General features: G+C 43.8%; 1 protein-coding gene across 2 annotated transcripts in view; it reads right to left on the reverse strand.

The window, feature by feature from the left end:
• Positions 1 to 4,064: 4,064 nt before the first annotated feature.
• The window catches only part of spred1 (sprouty related EVH1 domain containing 1), a 70,755-nt gene continuing 52,928 nt past the window's right edge, over positions 4,065 to 21,891 (reverse strand). For both annotated transcript variants that reach the window (XM_024437083.2, XM_024437084.2), the window contains exons 4-6: positions 16,204 to 16,247; positions 8,556 to 8,720; positions 4,065 to 8,408 (exon numbers count right to left, since the gene is read on the reverse strand). In XM_024437083.2, coding sequence (XP_024292851.1) covers positions 7,725 to 8,408; positions 8,556 to 8,720; positions 16,204 to 16,247 — 893 coding nt within the window. In that variant the 3' untranslated portion in view covers positions 4,065 to 7,724. The remainder of the gene's footprint in view (positions 8,409 to 8,555; positions 8,721 to 16,203; positions 16,248 to 21,891) is intronic.

The raw sequence follows: 21,891 nt of genomic DNA on the forward strand, positions 1-21,891 counted from the left end.
TTGGTTACATCCATAACATTGAGCTAATGATGCACAAATTCACTTGGCATAGAAAATGTGCTCTCTTGTCAGAACACTGTTGTCCAGAGGAGCTAGCCAACAACACAGCTAACACAATCGTCACACTGGAGCTGGAAAGACTCCAAACTAGCTGCACTTCGTTCTGTTTGACCTGTCATCTATTGACATTTCTTTGTAAATATTCAGAAAAATCATGCTGATTCTTGATTTTGACTGGCTGAGAAAAAATGCCTGGCTGTCTATCTCATCCAGACTTCCAACCCCTACACATTCATTACTATGGATCAGCTGGAGATCGAATTTCAATACTGAAACAATTTTGCAGATGTCAGAGACAGACAGCAAGGTTTATACAAATCTCCACTATTGAAAACTCATTCCTAGTCTAAAATAAATGGGAGATGTCTAGATGCTTTTTACAGTGGAAATCGAGTTTATAAATTGTCTGGCTGGGTTGAAGAGACAGTGGATTGCGCTGTGAGATGGAACAGAGTCAATAGGCATTTCAATGTCATAGTGTTCACCGGTGGTAAATTGTGGAATAGACATCGACTGGAATGCGGTTTTTACGAATCAGTGTCCAGGATTAGACCCACACGTTGGATACATTGAAATACAATAAACACATTAAACTACACAATAAAATACACGTTATTATACACGACAATACTCGAAAAGCAAAGCACAATCATAAAAAACAGACACATTACTCAGTAAAAAGTTTCCCTAACAACCATCTAAAATGTCCAAGAGGCACCAATTCCTCCAATTTTAAAGTAGATAATTCAACAGGTTAAATGCAAGGAAATTAAAGGCTGAAATAAAAGCTGACAGTAGACTATAGTTCTGTCTGTCAAACAGATAGGCCTATCACTTATTTCTTGAATACGAAGAAATAGGCTCCAACACAAATCACTCTTGTTGTTAGTAGCCTAAAGTCAAATTAAAATGACGTCTGTTTAAATGAATTTGGCCTTCTGGAATTAGCCTACTTTCAGCACCCATGCGCTGTCCATCTCCATGGTTGCTGTGTCATAGTAATGCAAATTATGTAGATTACTCGAGTATGGCTTATTGTGAGGTCAATAATTCGGACAAATACCTTCATTATGGGCAACGAAACATATTGTTTTTCTTAAAATTAATTATAGCAGTAGGAAGTTTAGGACCCCAGGAAGAACTAATGGGTATCCGGAATAAAATACCATCTTCATGCTCTCCTTCTTAAACTGAACAAGACATCAGTAGGCCCAGTCCATGCACACAGATATAGCATTTTTGAACAAATCGACTTGCCTCGTGAAGTGCCACCGTATACAGCACAGTCATTGGTTAGGCAATACAAAAGGGTATATTTACATCAGCAAGAGCAGGGCAGGCTGGGGCTCATGATTGGGAACGCATATCCATTGCGGTGTGTAATGCAGTTTTGCCTGGTTTAAATACACCATCCCACCAGCGCAAAAACTCTGGAAGTACATTTTCTTAGAAATATAACTTTGCCCTGTGCTTCTCTGAGCATGCTCTTCATATAGCCTAGGTCTATAGCCTACAGGATCATTTGATTGAGACCACACTAGGCGCATTATACTTTGAGCCCAGCAGAGAATCAGGGATGAGGGGTATCATCGGGAACAGATGAAATACTATAATAAGCCATTTATTCTTAAACCCGGATGAACATGACATTTAATCGATTCCAAATTACATGACCCTCCCCTGGACTAAATTTAAATTTAAAAAATACTACTCTCCCCATGCCTGAAATTGAGAAAGCATGACCCTCTCCGGGTTACAATGGTGTACATTTCTCTCCCTAAAGAAGAATCACATGATTCCATCCGGGTTATCAAGAAGGATTAGCAGATTAATTATACTGGTGAGTAAACATTCCAGAACTGCAGGTGGCGGTAAATCACCAACCTTGGCTTTATAACTGTTCAAACAACACTACCGTTTTTAATTTTGGCCATTATTTTAGATTTAGTTTTCGTCCTAGTTTTAAAATATAATTTAGTCTTAGTCACATTTAAGTAATTTCATCCTTAGTTAATTATCAGTCCACTAATACTCTGGACAGTTTTTGTCTAGTTTTAATCCCAGATATTTTAGTGACATAATAGCCAGTGCATTTAAAATAATAACAATAATAATAATAATATTTAGGCTACCTGTAACTTCCATCGTGTGCACATTCAGATAGCTTTGTCCAACTAGGCCTACTGTCCTCTCGTATACATCAGCTGGCAACATTGATATTGTGGCAGATTGTAACCAATGCCAGCCATAATTAACCATACACGTTATAAAGCCTTGGCCACAGCTCTGATTTCCTCTCGATCATAACCATCAATGGGGGTAAATAAGTGGTTTCTTTGAAAAGGGGAGAATTTGATCTTCCCAAAAATGCCAGAAGTATTACTTTACTCACAATGTGCAACAAATAGCATAAGCTTTTCACATAGGAAAAAAGCAACTGCAACTCGCATATGCGGACTGCAGTGCGAGAGCAGCAACACAGCGCATATGGGAAAATAGAGCTTCTGATGTGATCAAAGCAAAAATAGCCTATACATGAAAGTAAGAGAGAGAGTATTATTATTATTTCTAGTTGAGGTTATTTAGGCTTACAAGTGAAGCGGCCTGGTTTAGTATCAGTTCAGATTGTCGAGTGACTGAAGTGACCGCCTGGGAGAGCCAGGCAGATCAATCCATAGAGATAGAGGACTCATCTTTTTGTCTGTGCCATTATAGCATCAGTGACAGCATGGGCAGTGCCCTTGAGGCTACAACCCATAGGACTCCCCACCCAGTTGACTACTTTAAAAAGGTGGAAGGATGGTGGAAGCCCTTAATGGCTCTGCCCATGCTAAAACCACCTTTTGGCCAGTAGAGGCCTTTATCATTCACTATAGTTCAATCAGACCTTGCAACTGAACGATGTCAATTCTTCCAATGAGAGGATTGCATGCAATATTCTGCATGCATTCATTCTTATGATTGGAAAAAAAAAACAGACGAAAAGAAGCTTCTTGTCAAATTAAGTGTCCATTAGTCTCGTGAAATTCTCGCCTCACATTTTCATAGACTAAAATGAAAAGTAAATTGTAATGGTTATTATTTTCCAGGGCTTCTCTTCCCATTATCGTCATAGTCAGGAAAAATAGGTTGTTGACAAGTATGTTGTCATAGTTAGAGGAAATTTAGTAGTAGAACATTTTAGAAAATTGTCTACTTTAAAATGGAGACGGCCTCAATGGCGTTGCTCATGTCCTCACAGACGCCATAATGGAAAATCTATAATGATGTGATGTCTAAGTATGGTTCCCGCTAATAATCTCCCGGCACAGGAGGTTGGTGGCACCTTAACTGGGAGGACGGGCTAGTGGTAACGGCTGGAGCGGAATGGTATCAAATCCATCAAACACATGGTTTCCATGCGTTTGATGCAATTCCATTTGCACTGTTCCGGCCATTATTATGAGCCGTCTTCCCCTCAGGAGCCTCCCGGGTTTTATCTTCATATCTTCCGTGGACTGAAAAGCATAATAAAATCATCAAAAAACACTCTTTGAAAAGAGTTACATGACATTCTGAAATGTTATTCTTACCATTCAAGTATGTGAATGAAACGTGTCATTTGTGTACAGCCATGACCTATGGATAATGTTATTAATCTTCTATAAAGTCTAACCATAATTATATGTCAAGTGATTCAACAGAATACTATTATAGTATATGTGACATTCACATGGGGAAAACATTCTGGGATGAATTTCACTTGGTCCCGGAGAAGCTCAAATGGAAGGTGCTGTCATAAACTCATCCTGCTGATGAGCGTCTTGATATTTTCTCAATGAAAAATAACATTAGCACTAGATACCACTAGCTAGAGATAATACGTGAGAAATACTCCTGCAACGTTACGTAGAATTTGGATGTAGATATGCAAGGTGGCATCTCCCCCATAGAAATATAATTATATTACCTGAGGTGGCAAGATAATGATAGAAGTCTTGAAAAGAATCCCACAAGACAACAAGAAGATTAAAACTCACCATTTTATTATGATAATGTTATTTGATATGTCAAATTACAAGTGTATGATGTAACAAAAACAGTTACAAACATATGTATGCATATTTACATGATATATTTATGAAAAGTAACAAGCTACATCTGTATGAAGAAAATACAACTATGACATGAGTTATTGAACTATACATTTTACATCATATACTTGGAATTTTCAAACCATGATAGAAATAGCTAGACATATATAAACCAATATAACCAGGACAAGAGCTGTTAAGTTTTAGATGGAAACTATGATGGACGTGAGGCACTTTTTCCCCCCCGATGGTTGTCAGGGTGTGAAGCCAATGGCACTAAGAAAACGAAAGAAAAGATGCACGAGAAAGAAAATAAACAGGCAGTGTTTACAGAACAACTAGAGTACCATTGTTACTGCAATTTTCAAAAAAAAATGTTTCCCACTATTTAGAACTAATCACATAAAATGTTACATCATCAAGCGCTGTAAGAAGGGGGGAAAAAAGTCTACATATATCAGTGCAACAAAGCATCGGAGAATGTAAAAGTGACCACTCAACTGCTGTGAAAAGTAACCTTTCTAAGCAACACACTGAAGAAACACGTTTATATAGGCATTTCATTTGAACCGAGACAAAGTCGAGAATGTACATTTTGTATGCATTCCAAAGATATCCAAACTTTAAGATTGAAGGAAAGAATAATAAGACTAGCAGCAGTGGTTAGAAACTGAAGTCTTACATTTGCAAAGTTAACTGACAGGTAAAAAAAGATATATATATTAAAGCAGACAGACGTTGCATATATAATACAGTACATGATAGCGAGTTGCACTGTGCTGGTTAATGCAGAATGAAACAGGCTATTTCAGTATCTCTCAGCTATACTTGTAAAAAAAATATACATCCTACATTTTGCTTCTCAGCCAGCAAGTTTTTAAATCAGGTTCATCAAACCTTGGTTCAGCTTGCAATATGCAGGGCAATCCAAATTACAATATGGGATGAGAACAGAAAGGAAATGGACAAACAAACCAAAACGGGTGAACACACGCACACGCCTTAACACACAAGAACACACACTCGTGGTCATGGTTATATGCTGTCAGAGAACTAGATATTGTTTTAACAGTCTTTCAGAGCAGATCTTTCTCTCCCTCCCAACACAATAAAATTAGTGATTGTATCTAGCAGCTTTATATATAAACTTTTTAAAAATAAGTGGACTGCCACTACTTTGACATTGTTAGCACTCTAGCCTTCCTTCCTCGGTACAAAACTAGAAAGAAACTCTATTCAACGCGCAATAGTCATTTCAATCCTCAACGCCCTCTACTTTTCAATGTGAAATAATACTAAAAGGTGACCTATGTACATAATGCTGTCAATTGAAGCTACAGTATATGCTGACAGCAGTGATAAATACAGCTCTATCTTCATTTCCAAAAAAACAAACGGGATTATTATCAGGTATTTAAATATAGTGTTACATATTTACAGGCATTTGGATTTTGGTACCTGGGTAACATCTATATAGCATTATTAAAGTGTCCTGTCACTGACTCAGTGTGGAGAGAGGTCTATATGTTTCCCATGGTCAAGAGTTTGCATAGAAAGTAAAGAGTGCCCAGCATGGGGCATAAGGGTGGGATTTGGAAGAAGTTGACTGCCCCCGTCCAGTCTGGAGACAAGACCGAGTTGCCACTTCCTTTTCTCGAGGAGTGGCGGGCCGAGGGATGGGGTTCATATCTACTGGCCAAGGTACAGGGCGGTAATGACAAGGTTTTCAAATTGGGAAGGGCGATTTTCTAATCAGTTTGATCTAAATGATCAAAGAAGACTCTTTGTTCTCAAACATTCAGGTGCACAGGCAGACAGTCTAAAATCAACAGTTGATGCTGTTGTGTGGAATTAGCAATATCATACTGTCTTTTTGAGACACAGTATCAAATTAATACAACTGGGGGTCTGTCTAGTCATTCATTGGTTGTTATCGTGGCTATTGTTCTTCTGTGTGAAATACGGATTTGAACAAGGACCTTCATATCTACCAATCAGGCTTCAACAAAGTCTGTTTTGTTACAACTAGTCAAAACAGAGCAGTTTCTACGATCCCTATGCTTATGCACCAATCATACTCATATGCTTTAATAACCTATAGCCAAATGTACTTTCTTTCTGTGACCTTTAAAACGATGCATCCATTAATTCACGACTGGGCAAATGTTACATGATATATTCTAGGAGTTACCGTGAACAAGCTGCAAAACGACCTAATAACAGCAGTACATTAGACTCATTCTTACAAATGCTTCAATCACAAGGGGACAGACATACAGTACTTTTGAAACTTGGAGATGGTGCTGTAACCAAAGCTTGGAGACCAGTGCGTTCAAGGAGGGTTTTTCCTCACACAAAATATTTGTTTTAAAATTGGTGATTTCTTGTTGCCGACTAATTCAAAAATATTTAGTTTTTCCCAAAACTAGCCTAATTTTAGTCACCAAAATTACATGTAAAAACTTGCTGGTTGAGTAAATTTTCAGCTTTATAAATTCAAAACATAAAATGAGCAAGAAAAAAGAAGACAAACACCAGTTTCACCATGAAGCAAACATTTGATTGAGTCAAAATTGAAAATCTGGTAAAGTACATGGAATTGTGAAGTATTGGTCTCATTCGTGTAAGGTGATTCAAGGAGTGTTAACATTAACTCTTGACTTGGGAAAAACATTTTTTTTTTTTTGGGGGTGTCAAAATACATTACCATGTTTTCCCTTCTGCTCATGGAATCGATCCCTTTATGTTGGAATGCAAATAAGTGGTCCAAATCGCCTTACCAAAACAAGGAAATAATTCTAACATTATCTATGGTGAACGTCAAAAGCTATGTCATACTGTACCCGTCAAAAGATAAAGGTGTTACGCTCTTTTTTTGTTCAACATTCAATGAATAGTACAAAATAAGGAAACACGTACACATCCACCACAGCAACATCTCTGAACTGTTAAATGACTCTGTAAGAATGGTCTTATGGTTAACGTACCATTAGAATTGTGTGATGTTTACCTTTATGGGGGGAGGATAAAACATGTCTGGTGCACTTTCTCTGTCTAATAATTACACTGTCGGCCAATGCTCGAGTCAAAGGAAAGGCCGCTGTTACCCAAACGCAATTTCACAAAAATGCAAGAAAATATCCCTTTCAGCATACTGGAACACTAAGTATGTTTTCTTTCCGCACAATTGTTTTCTTTTCTTTTTGTCGTCATTTGTTATTCCTTCATAAAGTTACACATTACTTCTAGAGAGAGTCTGACATGGTGGCCTGCCTGTGTGTATTATGTACGAGTGTGAGTGTGTGTTTAGTAATATCACCATGTCTGTTAATCACAATGCCTTCTCCTCGCGTTCAGCTCCTGAACTTAACTTCACACTCAGAGCCCCGTAAAGCACGAGGTCGGTCTTCCGTTGCTCTCTGCGTCGGAGGACACAAACATCTCCAAAAGACATCCAGAGCCAGGGGTCTATAACAACATGTCACCCCCCTTTGAGAGGTGAATGGAAAAACAAGCTTCCGCTTTCCTGTGTTAGCTAGCTGTGTTGTGGGTAGGTCGTCCCGGGTGAGGGGGGGTCAGAGTTCAGTCAGGTCACCCGGCGGCCTTGTGTTTGCCCCCGCAGCATCGGCAGGCCTCCCCACAGTGGTGGCAGGCTCTCAGCGGCAGGTAGCAGCACATACAGGGAGCGATGAAGGACAGTGCCGTCAGGGCCAGCCAGCGCAGGCAGAACTGCTCGTCGGCCGTGTCACACGAGCACGGGTCCGAGAAGTCTCCCTCAGAGTCGGACATGCAGTGGTACAGCATGCTCTCGGCACACAGCATGCAGCTGACTTTATAGATACACTGCTTGATGGGGTCTGGAGCGTCCTGGCACTGCCCCCGCCGGTTGTCCTCATGATTGAACATTTCCCGACAGTAGATACAGCGTGAACGCTCACCATCCTCCCGCCGCCGCCGCCCTTTTTTGGACTTGAGCAGCGGCGAGGGCTGGGTCTTGATGGAGGAGTCTTTACCCAGCCCTCGCCCTGTGTCCATACCCATACTCCCAGGGCCCGAGTGGGACTCCATGCCCGGCCCCTCGGGGAAGAGGTACTCACACTTCTTGGTGTCCAGTTTGTGGAAGGAGGCGGGGAAGTCAGGGTCCTCTCGCTCCACATCATGCTTCCACATGAACGGGTGGCGGTAGTCCTCGTAACCGCGGATCAGAACGTCCTTACGAGGGTTGATCCTAACGATCTCCTCCTCATCCATGTGAAAGCGCACGTGGCGCGTCGACTTGAAGGAGACATAGTGGAGACAGTTATTATAGTTATTATAGTATTTTCAGAAATAGTATACTTAACTAGGTTTAATCTCCATCAGTGATAAAGGGCGAATGATATACAATAATATAGAGTAAGTCTAGAGACGTTTGATACTGACCTGAGGAGGCAGGTAGCGCCGGTTGCTGGAGGGAAACTCGTCAAAAGGCTGAGCGCGGACATAGCAGCCTCGGCAGGGCTCAGTGGACACCACACTGTGGACACTCAGGGGGGAGAAGGGCTCCTTCATGGGTGTACAGATGGAGGGCGGCTCCTCACACAGGGGCTGCAACAGAACCACACACAACCAGTCAGACATCGGGCCACATTTATCAACTTCTAAACTCAGCAAAAAAAGAAACGTCCCTTTTTCAGGACCCAGTCTTTCAAAGATAATTCGGAAAAATCCAAATAACTTCACAGATCTTCATTGTAAAGGGTTTAAACACTGTTTCCCATGCTTGTTCAATGAACCATAAACAATTCATGAACATACACCTGTGAAACGGTCGTTAAGACACTAACAGCTTACAGGCGGTAGGCAATTAAGGTCACAGTTATGAAAACTTGGGACACTAAAAGAGGCCTTTCTACTGACTCTGAAAAACAAAAGAAAAATGCCCAGGGTCCCTGCTCATCTACGTGAATTTGCCTCAGGCATGCTGCAAGGAGGCATGAGGACTGCAGATGTGGCCAGGGCAAGAAATTGCTATGTCCATACTGTGAGACGCCTAAGACAGCACTTCAGGGAGACAGGACGGACAGCGGATTGTCCTCGCAGTGGCAGACCACGTATAACAACACCTGCACAGGATCGGTACTTCCGAACATCACACTTGTGAGACAGGTACAGGATGGAAACAACAATTGCCCAAGGTACACCAGGAACAAACAATCCCTCCATCAGTGCTCAGACTGTCCACAATAGGCTGAGAGAGGCTGGACTGAGCGCTTGTAGGCCTGTTGTAAGGCAGGTCCTCAGCAGACATCACCGGCAACAACGTTGCCTATGGGCACAAACCCACCATTGCTGGACCAGACAGGACTGGCAAAAAGTGCTCTTCACCGATGAGGAGTCACAGTTTTGTCTCACCAGGGGTGATGGTCGGATTCACGTTTATCATCGGAGGAATGAGCGTTACACCTAGGCCTGTACTCTGGAGCGAGATCGATTTGGAGGTGGAGGGTCCGTCATGGTCTGGGGCGGTGTGTCACAGCATCATCAGACTGAGCTTGTTGTCATTACAGCCAATCTCAACACTATGTGGTACCCTTCCTGCAGGCTTATCCTGACATGGCCCTCCAGCATGACAATGCCACCAGCCATACTGATCGTTCTGTGCGTGATTTCCTCCGACACAGGAATGTCAGTGTTCTGCCATGGCCAGAGAAGAGCCCAGATCTCAATCCCATTGAGCACGTCTGGGACCTGTTGGATCAGAGGGTGAGGGCTAGAGCCATTCCCCCCCAGAGATGCCTTGGTGGAAGAATGGGGTAACATCTCACAGCAAGAACTGGCAAATCTGGTGCAGCCCATAAGGAGGAGATGCACTGCAGTACTTAATGCAGCTGGTGGCCACACCAGATACTGACTTTTAATTTCGACCCCCCCCTTTGTTCAGGGACACATGATTCCATTTTTGTTAGTCACGTGTCTGTTGAACATGTTCAGTTTATGTATCAGTTGTTGAATCTTATGTTCATACAAATAATTACACGTTAAGTTTGTTGAAAATAAACACAGTTGACAGTGAGGACGTTTCTTTTTTTGCTGAGTTTATATTCAACACATCTTATTCCAACTTATACAAGGCGTCTTTATTATACTTCTAAATAAGAAGTGTAACACTGACTCACATTAGCTACAGATGCCACTGATATCCTAACTATATGAATTCCAACATTTGTCCACCAGGTGGCAGCCAGAGCCCACATTTCTCCCTGTGCTTCTGCCGGAGATGACTCAAGCCCCGTCTGTTGAGAACTCAGAGTTCCTATCAGCCGCCCATGTGTTCCCACAGGCATTTTTATTGCTGTGAGATCTACAAACATGGGCCTGATAAACACATAGCCACTTTTAACCCTGTAGCCAGTTTCGCAGTCCCGTGTGGCTCAGTAGGTAGAGCACGGCGCTTGCAACGCCAGGGTTGTGGGTTCAACCTCCGCAGGGGGACCAGTACCAAAATATATGCACTCACTACTGTCAGTCACTGTGGATAAGTGCGTCTGCTAAATTTAAATGTAAAACATTCCCTCCTCTTTAAGGCTAAATGTGTCCTCAAAGGAGTCTTTTTTTCCCCTTTGAAAAAATAGTCTCAGAAGGTATCAACGGCATCATCCACAGACAGCTCCTAGTCAACTGAAAATGACCAATACTGTTAATAACTATGTAACATACACACACCATATACATTCATACATGTTCAGACACACACCTGTTAGGTGACAATGGAGTATGAGCCCAACCCCAGCAGGAGAGGCAGAAAGGTATGGAGGAGAGGAGATGGATAGGCAGCCATGACAGAGAGAGGCCTTATGGCCAGCACATTTCAGCACTCACACAAGCATGGTGTCCCATCTGTGCACTTGCCAGTACACGCATGCAGACACAGGCACACAAATTCTCACACACACACACAATATATATATATATATATATTAGTACGCAACCTTACACGCAGTCACACAAAGATACATATTCTCACACACATAAGCATACACTCCCTGGCTCCATCCAGGCTTGTCCATCTCTCCCTCCCTCTCTCTCCCTGCGTGTGGAGGAGGCTGCTGGTTAGTCAGTGCACTGTGTAAAGTAGCCCACGCCAGTGTTTTAACGCACAGCGGAAATCTGGTTTGCGCCCAGCTGCTGTTACAGTAATTACTGTCCTGTGGTTGCTAAGAGATGCCTCTCTCTCTCAAAGTGTGTACGTCTTGTTTCCTCTCTGCTTCTCTGAATGCTAAAATACTGTGTCACACACACTCAGTGTGTTAGACGTCTGAGCAGGAAGGACAGACTAAGAAGGAGTGGAAAGAAGAGAAAGAACAGAACAGGATAAAATAAGTGTGTGTACGAGAACATATGTATACGTATGTATGTATGTATGTATGTATGTATGTATGTATGTATGTATGTATGTATGTATGTATGTATGTGTGTGTGTGTGTGTGTGTGTGTGTGAGTGAGAGAGAGAGAGAGACAGAGAGCACGGCCAACGAGTCTGCCGAGAGAATGTCATAAACCAGCTCCAGCTGGAGAAATGCAGCCCATAACTTAAAAAGACAGATGACAGCTGTGTGTGTGTGTGTGTGTGTGTGTGTGTGTGTGTGTGTGTGTGTGTGTGTGTGTGTGTGTGTGTGTGTGTGTGTGTGTGTGTGTGTGTTTAGGGGAGTGAAATGGGAACCAGATTTGGGCTTCCTTTTAAAGCACTGGGCTGAGCCCCACCATTCAAAGGCATGCGTGGGGGCCAATCTGGTTCTGATCTGACCCCATAGATGTCGAGGGGGAGATGGCGGGGAGCAACCTGGCGCAGGACCAACATCAGAGCTTCAAGCGCTCCCACCCTCCCAGGCACACACACGGGGGAAGGGGCTTGGCTGCTCCACACGCTGGAAACCCCATAAGGCACAGGTGTGTTGAATCAGCGACTCATAAGGAGTCACAGGTCCAGGCATCTGCATGACGACCTCTGAAATATCTGGCTCCTCGGTTCACAGTATTTCATTGTGAAACATCCCAAGCAAAAAGCATTCAGATGTGTGTTAGAGAGAGAAGCAGAGGGGGAGAGAGTGGGATTGTGTATGACGAGTTCTTCAGTGTCACAGACGATGACTCATTCCTAGTATGAATCCTCGTAAACGCTGCTCAGCCCTGCTCTACACGGATTCTACGGGGGGCTTCTCTTCAGTAAGCTTTCTCCTCAACCAAACTACCTTACTTGGACTAAAACATGCACCGTTTGACCACCCACCACTGGGGTTTACTTCTTTAATCTCTCTTGAACTATATCACCCCACCTCCTCTCAAATACTTGGCTGCATCAAAATCTCTGCAAACACAAACGACATCTCCCACAAGTCCTATCTTCTACATCCATTTGAGATAAGGAAAGGCTCATCCATCCCCCTCAGCTGAGGTCATACAGTAGATGTGGTTTTTCTTCTTCATAAATCTGTCAAATGTTGCATCTAAACAAGGTTCTGCAAAGGCTAAGTCAAGGACAGCAGCATCTTGTCAATGTAGTGTGTGAATGGCTATGAGAGTGTGTGGGTGGGGGGAGGGGGCATTTTTGCAGTATGTCAGCCTTTGACAGTGTCGACTGTGCATGTGTGTGTGTGAGAGAGAGAGAGACTGGCAGTGGGTGTGAGGTGTCAGGGTGAGGGAGGGCAGGATGTGGGCTGATGAGGGCCCTACACCACACACAGGCACACACAAGATACAGAGCCGAGCATTACACACACACACACACACACACACACACACACACACACACACACACATCTGGACTGGGGGTTAAGAGGTTCCAGATACCAAGAGACCTGGATGGCCATTGATGTCTGCATATGCTCGGAGTTTCAGAGTATCAGGGGAAAACCAGACATCCTAAAACGCTCTACATGGCAGACATGTTACAAGTCCCGTCAAGCTCATACAGAGTGACTAGGCTAAATCCAATAAAAGGCCAAACAAGCCTCCAAAGTGCCCTACCCCCGTGTCAAAAGTGCCCTACCCCCGTGTCAAAAGTGCCCTACCCCCGTGTCAAAAGTGCCCTACCCCCCGTGTCAAAAGTGCCCTACCCCCCGTGTCAAAAGTGCCCTACCCCCGTGTCAAAAGTGCCCTACCCCCCGTGTCAAAAGTGCCCTACCCCCCGTGTCAAAAGTGCCCTACCCCCCGTGTCAAAAGTGCCCTACCCCCCGTGTCAAAAGTGCCCTACCCCCGTGTCAAAAGTGCCCTACCCCCGTGTCAAAAGTGCCCTACCCCCCGTGTCAAAAGTGCCCTACCCCCCCGTGTCAAAAGTGCCCTACCCCCCGTGTCAAAAGTGCCCTACCCCCGTGTCAAAAGTGCCCTACCCCCCGTGTCAAAAGTGCCCTACCCCCGTGTCAAAAGTGCCCTACCCCCCGTGTCAAAAGTGCCCTACCCCCCGTGTCAAAAGTGCCCTACCCCCGTGTCAAAAGTGCCCCCCCCCCCGTGTCAAAAGTGCCCTACCCCCCGTGTCAAAAGTGCCCCACCCCCCGTGTCAAAAGTGCCCCAACCCCGTGTCAAAAGTGCCCCAACCCCCGTGTCAAAGTGCCCTACCCCCGTGTCAAAAGTGCCCTACCCCCGTGTCAAAAGTGCCCTACCCCCCGTGTCAAAAGTGCCCTACCCCCGTGTCAAAAGTGCCCTACCCCCGTGTCAAAAGTGCCCTACCCCCCGTGTCAAAAGTGCCCTACCCCCGTGTCAAAAGTGCCCTACCCCCCGTGTCAAAGTGACTCGTTTCAAGGATCTTGGCTGGGCTACAGCACAAGGTCACTTTCAGCTAAATCAATTCATGTCAGAGTTTCGACAAAGAAATTAAACTGGACAAAACCCAACTTATTTCTATGGCCTTCTTAGTCTGCACACACACAGTTCTCGCCGTGCGAGTTAAATTCTGGGACGGAGCACAGCACATAGTGATGGCTGAAACGTGTTCAGTTATGAAGGGGTGCAGGCTAATGTCACACAGAAGATATGTTTCCAGTAACTTGTCCAGTGATTTATTTTTTACTTTTAAAAAGTTTGCGTAGAAAATAGATGTGACAATTGCCTGCTAGGGTGCGTTTCCATTCAACCATCTTGTGTCGATGAAAACAGCTGGACGTAATGACATCACACCTACAAAAAAATAAAAACAGTAGGAAAGAAAATAATGACAAAACTAGTGCCAAATAAAAATGCAGTGGTTGAAGTGCTTCCATTAGCTATTTAGGTAAATTGTGCATTAATAAATTGGCAACAAACTGCCTGCTTGCCCTTCCACCTATCCATTTCACGTCTCAGGTAGCCTGCGAAAGCCAGCATAATTGACTAATATTTGACATATTCTAATAATTCTCAGGTGCCAATGTGTCGCCACGGTCGATGTCATGGTGAAACCTGCACGCCTGTAGACCTGAAATAATTGGATGGTGAAACTTTCCAGCCAACCAGAAAAGCAAGGAGAAGCAATTCAGGCATTCTTGAAAGTTAGGACAATCCTTGTCCTGCAAAGAAACATGATTCTTATACTAAAAAATGTTTTTGCAAGAAGTAGACAGAATTAAATGTGGAGTGGAGCTTTATAGTTATGCGGTGACATCACGTGCGTACCTTCAAAATGATTCGGCAAGGATAAATATGTTGTAGATCTTTAGAACGTTTCTCCTGTATCTGCCGTTTCCATGACACATACTGCAAAAACATTATTTTTTTTTACATTGCTTTTGTCAAATAAACCTGGGTCAGTGGAAGCTTGCCTAGCGTGTGGTGGCATTTGAGTCGAGTGTTAGTTAGCTCCATCTCTTTGGCTGCGTGGCTTGGTGTGAGAGTGTGACTAGCCTCACAGTTTCTCGCCCGTGTAGCCCACTCCCAGGTCTCAGACCGCAACACTCTGATGCCAAATTACCATGGCGACACCCTCGGTTGCTCACTTACTGAACCCTCCTGCTCCTCCCACCCACCCACCGACCGCCCGCCGGCTCCTTTGCTGCCTGGCAACAGCTGTCATTGGACTTCCTGTACGGCTGATTTCTTAAAGAGGAAGCTGCTCTCCACAGGAACAGGAACAGATCCTCTCGTTCCTCTCACGCCCTCTGACCTTCTCTACTCCACTCTGTGAATCAGGTCAGATACTGTGGGGTCAAAGGTGATTGCAACCCAGCCACCAGGGCACTGGTGGACACAAAACCCCCAGATACTGGGAATTAAAGAGCAGCAGGGGATACTAAATCATTAGCTTAGCAGGTCATCTGAAACAATGCCTTTTGGAAAGAGGTTCAGTTTGCCATGTATACTTTCACAAATACAACACATTGGCCCTTCGTGTCACAAATCTGATAGGTTTGTCTACTTGTGGCGTTTCATAAGCAAAACTTGAGCAAGGAGCAGTGGTGTTTTTACAGCACACTCCATATCTAAAGCAAAATCAGCTTGGGTGTGCAGGCCTTTACCTTCACTCCCTGTTGATGAGATTGAGAAAACTTTGCTATCTACACTGCCGAACAGTACCGGTAGCTTGTAAAAGGTCATACTAAGGAGGACAAAGAGAGCCAACTCCTTTATCAACTTACCAACACACTACACCTGAGCACAGCTCAATCTATCAAGAGATGAGGAAATACGAGTGGTTTCAGATAACCCACAAAGACAAACTGGAGAAATGTACCATGTTGACTTTTTTTTTATTTTTTATTTTTACGAAACTTGGTTCCCAGGTATCAGTTTTGACCGGGTGACAGATATGCACACCTAAGCCGTGGGCACACTCGACAACTCCCCAGCAATGAAAGGTAAGGCAAGACCCTGGCTGTTACAACAGACCCATATCCTAAAGACAACTGTCAGAGGAAAAGACAAAGGGCCTGAAGCAGTACTGGGATAGAGTGTCGTGAGCCACTGCTCAGATTTACCTCGGCCCTGCGTCCTTGAATCAAGCCCAGGCAACAGAACTGAATTACACTAGACTGGTGGGAAGTCAGGTCAGTCCGACAGAAATGCGTAGTGCTACCAAATAAAGCCATGGAGAATATACGAGGACCCTTGTCCCTGGACTCACCTGTAATCCATCCAGGGAGTCCGAGTCACCAAACGCAGGACAGCCTGAAAAGAGAAGATTGATTAAAGTCAGAAATTCAATAAGAATTCCAGCATGTAGCTACACAGACACAACAGACAGTTCACATAACATACTGTACATCCCCACGTCCCTTTATATCAAAAGTCCCTAAAATGTTACAAGTCCCCAGACGTCACACATCCCCACAAGCATGCCACTGGTGATAGATGGGAAGAGGGAAGCCATTGAGGGAAGTATGGTAGGCCCAGACTTACATTGGCCATCACAGCTAAATGGGGAAATGAAAGCTACTCTGTGTTAGTAAGGCACATGGCCTAATGAAATCTGCTCTCTTCTTGTATAAGTACAACTCGGGTCGGGGATAAAAAGCCATGACGATTTTGAAGAAAGTAGACTTATGATAAGAATACTACATTAAACAAAAATATAAAAATCGCAACATGCAACAATTTCAATTGAAATAAATAAATTCATAATCTATGGATTTCACGACTGGGAATACAGATTAGAGGTCGACCAATTAATCGGAATGTCCGATTAATTAGGGCCGATTTCAGGTTTTCATAACAATCGGAAATCTGTATTTTTGGACACCGATTTGGCTTTTTTTTTTTTTTTTTTTTACACCTTGATTTAATCTTTATTTACCTAGGCAAGTCAGTTAAGAACACATTCATATTTTCAATGACGGCCTAGGAATAGTGGGTTAACTGCCTTGTTCAGGGGCAGAACGACAGACTTTTACCATGTCAGCTCGGGGGATTCAATCTTGCAAACTTACAGTTAACTACTCTAACCACCTGCCTCTCATTACACTCCACGAAAAGACTGCCTGTTAGGCGAATGCAGTAAGCCAAGGTAAGTTGCAAGCTAGCATTACATTTATCTTATAAAAAAAATCAGTCAATCACTAGTTAACTACACATGGTTGATGATATGTCCTGCGTTGCATATAATCGATGCTGTGCGTATCGTTGCTCCAATGTGTACCTAACCATAACGTCAATGCCTTTCTTAAAATCAATACACAGAAGTATATATTTTTAAACCTGCATATTTAGCTAAAAGAAATCCAGGTTAGCAGGCAATATTAACCAGGTGAAATTGTGTCACTTCTCTTGCATTCATTGCATGCAGAGTCAGTGTATATGCAACAGTTTGGGCCGCCTAATTTGCCAGAATGTTACGTAATTATGACATAACATTGAAGGTTGGGCAATGTAACAGGAATATTTAGACTTATTGATGCCACCCGTTAGATAAAATACGGAACGGTTCCGTATTTCAATGAAAGAATAAACGTCTTGTTTTCGAAATGATAGTTTCCGGATTCGACCATATTAATGACCTAAGGCTCGTATTTCTGTGTGTTATCATGTTATAACTAAGTCTATGATTTGATAGAGCAGTCTGACTGAGCGATGGTAGGCACCAGCAGGCACGTAAGCATTCATTCAAACAGCACTTTCGTGTGTTTGCCAGCAGCTGTTTATGACTTCAAGCCTATCAACTCCCGAGATAAGGCTTGTGTAACCGATGTGAAATGGCTAGCTAGTTAGCGGGGTGCGCGCTAATAGCGTTTCAAACGTCACTCGCTCTGAGACTTGGAGTGGTTGTTCCCCTTGCTCTGCATGGGTAACGCTGCGTCGAGGGTGACTGTTGTCCTTGTGTTCCTGGTTCGAGCCCAGGGAGGAGCGAGGAGAGGGATGGAAGCTATACTGGCAATACTAAATGTGCCTATAAGAACATCCAATAGTCAAAGGTTAATGAAATACAAATGGTATAGAGAGAAAGTCCGATAATAACTGCAACCTAAAACTGTTAAAAGGAACCACCAGCTTTCATATGTTCTCATGTTCTGAGCAAGGAACTTAAAAGTTAGCTTTCTTACATGGCACATATTGCACTTTTTTATTTTTGCATTATTTAAACCTAATTGAACATGTTTCATTATTTATTGGATGTATTATATTAAGTTAAAATGAGTGTTCATTCAGTATTGTTGTAATTGTCGTTATTACAAATAAATAAAATAAATTGGCTGATTAATCGGTATCGGCTTTTTTGGGGTCCTACAATCGGTATCGGTGTTGAAAAATCATAACCTCTAACACAGATATGCATCTGTTGGTCACAGATACCTTAAAAAAAAGGTGAGGGCTTGGATCAGAAAACCAGTTAGTATCTAGTGTGACCACCATTTGCCTCATGCAGTGCAACACATCTCCTTCACATAGAGTTGATCAGGTTGTTGATTGTGGCCTGTAGAATGTTGTCCCACTCCTCTTCAATGGCTGTGCAAAGTTGCTGGATATCGAAGGAAACTGGAACACGATGTCATGCGCGTCGATCCAGAGCATCCCACACATGCTCAATGGGTGACATGTCTGGTGAGTATGCAGGCCACGGAAGACAGGGACATTTTCAGCTTCCAGGAATTGTGTACAGATTCTTGAGACATGGGGCCATGCATTATCCTGCTTAAACATGACGTGATGGCAGCGGATGAATGGCACAACAATGGGCCTCAGGATCTCGTCACAGTTGCTATGTGCATTCAAATTGCCATCGAGAAGATGCAATTGTTTTATGCCTGCCCATACCATAACCCCACCGCCACCATGGGCACTTGTTTCACAACGTTGACATCAGAAAACCGCTCGCTCACACAACGCCATACACGTGGTCTGCCATCTGCCGGGTACAGATGATACCGGGATTCATCCGTGAAGAGCACACTTCTACAGCGTGCCAGTGGCCATCGAAGGTGAGAATTTGTCCACTGAAGTCAGTTACGACACCTAACTGCAGTCAGGTCAAAACCCTGGTGAGGACACTGAGCATGCAGATGAGCTTCCCTGAGACAATTTGACAGTTTGTACAGAAATTACTTGCTTGTGCCAACCCCACAGTTGTCAAGCTCCATCAGCTGTCAAGTTGGCTGGTCTCACAAGATCCCGCAGGTGAAGAAGCAGAATGTGGAGGTCCTGGGCTGGCGTGGTTATACGTGGTCTGCAGTTGTGAGGCCAGTTGGACGTACTGCCAAATTCTCTGAAGTGATGTTGGAGGCGGCATATGGTAGAGAAATTAACATTGAATTCTCAGGCAACAGCTCTGGTGGACATACCTGCAGTCAGCATGTCAATTGCACGGTCACTCGAAACTGAGACATTTGTGGCATTGTGTTGTGAAAAACTGCACATTTTAGAGTGGCCTTTTTTGTCCCCAGCAAAAGGTGCAACTGTGTAATGATCATGCTGTTTAATCAGCTTCTTAATTCATCCACCTGAAAGGTGTGGCATATCATCTTGGCAAAAGATAAAATGGTCAATAACAGGGATGTAAACAAATTTGTGCACAACATTTGGAGGGAAATAAGCTTTTTGTGTGTATGGAACATTTCTGTGATCTTTTATTTTAGCTCATGAAACACTTTACATGTTATACGTTTATATATTTATTCAGTGTAAGTAATAGTACTGTTGAACTTGTACCCAACGCCTAACAACAACATGTCTAAAAACAAGCTTTGATTGAAATGTTGGGGGAAAGAAAATTTGTCCAAAGTTAAATGTTGGCAGTAGTGTAGAAAACAGAGATTAGCTCCTTTCCACTGGGACGGACGAAGAGGAAACTGTTTGTACCTACGGCATCAAGAGGCTCTTTTAAGACTCCCAGTTCACTTAATTAGGATCACCAAGATCTCATTTAAAACAAACCAGGCAAGCAGCAGGAGAAGCCAGGCAAGCAGCAGGAGAAACCAGGCATCTGTCTGTCTCTCCGTCTCTGGTTTAGAGAAGAAGACTGTCAGGTGGAAACGTAGCAGAATCAAACTGCGGAAGCATTCAACAGTGTGCGTGTATCTTTCTGTCAGTCTCTGTCCATTGTTAATGTTATTTTTTCCCTAACCTTTATTTTTCCAGGCACGTCTATTAAGAACAAATTCTTATTTACATTGATGGCTTGGCCAAACGTCTGTCTGTAGCACATTGAGACAGAGACTTTCTGCAGCACGACTCTGCCAGTGCTGGGCCATGGAGCTGCCTGAACCATGTACCCACCGTTGCCATGGCAACAGAGGACTGCAAGGTTGAGACACACACACACACACACTGCAGTCCGGCAACAGAGCGATGCAACGGGAATACAGAGGAACCTGCCTGTGTGGAGGAGAGGCATTACACAACACTGGAGGAATACAGAGGAAGACAGAACACAACAGAGGATACAGGGAGGAGAGGAGCAGAGTAGAACAGGCACTGGGAGCCAGGCAGCACTCTTATTATACAGCCATTCCTGACAAGACCAAAGGCATAGGCATGTGTGCTAATTTACAGCAATGATATTTCTGCTAATACACTAGTATTGACTGTTACTTCTACTGGTTTATCAGTACCTAAGACATTTTGAGCTAGAGTTCCATACACATTTTGGTACAGGCTAGCGACCCTTTTTCATGTTGTTAGACCCCATCATTTTCCCCCCCAGGTCTACAGGGCCAGGAGGTGGAGGAGGTATCCATAGCGCCCAAACCAGGTTTGAGTCTTGAGTAACACAGGCCAGGAGGCTGGATGGCAGATTGCTGAGCTGGCGCCTCTCCTGCTAATTGGATGCCGTTGCTACCTCTGGCACTACCTCTACTGGAAACTCTTATCAGAGCCCCGAGCTACTGTATTAACCTCTGCCCATCTCCAAACACTTATCAGAGCCCATCTGTAACCCTAGCAACAACCTACTGCCCAGCTTCTTAACCAGGTTAGCCTAGCCCATCTCAACAAACAGCTTTGCCCACCAACAACCAGGACCAGCCCACCAACACAGGTTAGCCTTCTGCCCACCAACAGCAGGTTAGCCATCTGTAACCAGGTTGGCCTAGCAACAATCAGGTTAGCCTAGCCCAGCTTCTGCCCACCAACAACCAGGTTAGCCTAGCCCAGCTTCTGCCCACCAACAACCAGGTTAGCCTAGCCCAACTTCTGCCCACCAACAACCAGGTTAGCCTAGTCCAGCTCCTGCCCATTAACAACCATGTTAATCTAGCCTATCCCAGGTTCAGCACATCAACAACCATGGTAACCTAGCCTATCCTCAGCCCATCTTTAACAATGCAAGCCTCACTCTCAGCGGAGTCGGTAGAAAGTGGTTACCATTTTTTAGGGATATTTTCAACCTAACTTCTGGAAGTGGGGACTCCTCTATTCCAAACTCCACCTATCTTAAAGCCCAAACTCCACCTATCTTAAAGCCCAAACTCCACCTATCTTAAAGCCCAAACTCCACCTATCTTAAAGCCCAAACTCCAAATTTCACCAGACAGACTGCTGCAATTTTGAGACTGCCCCTATCCTCTAACTCAACTGTCTAGGCTGCCAGTCTGTACAGGAAGTGGTGCCCTTATCTCCTCCACAACTGGCAAAGATAAGATAGGAGGGCCAATCATGGGTGAATGAGCAGGGAGCAGGGGAAGTTGTCACAGCTAATCAATGCTATGCATCAACCACCTAGAGAACAGGTCAACCATTACACGCCAGATATAAAACAACATAGAATTACACGCAGAAATTTACACTTTCACACACACACACTAATTCATACAAACAGACACATGCATAATGTCAGAGGAAAGGAGTCTACAAAAGCACAAGATCCGTGAGGTGAGACTGTACT

This window comes from Oncorhynchus tshawytscha, linkage group LG11 (assembly GCF_018296145.1).
Source record: "Oncorhynchus tshawytscha isolate Ot180627B linkage group LG11, Otsh_v2.0, whole genome shotgun sequence".
Classification (NCBI taxonomy): domain Eukaryota; kingdom Metazoa; phylum Chordata; class Actinopteri; order Salmoniformes; family Salmonidae; genus Oncorhynchus; species Oncorhynchus tshawytscha.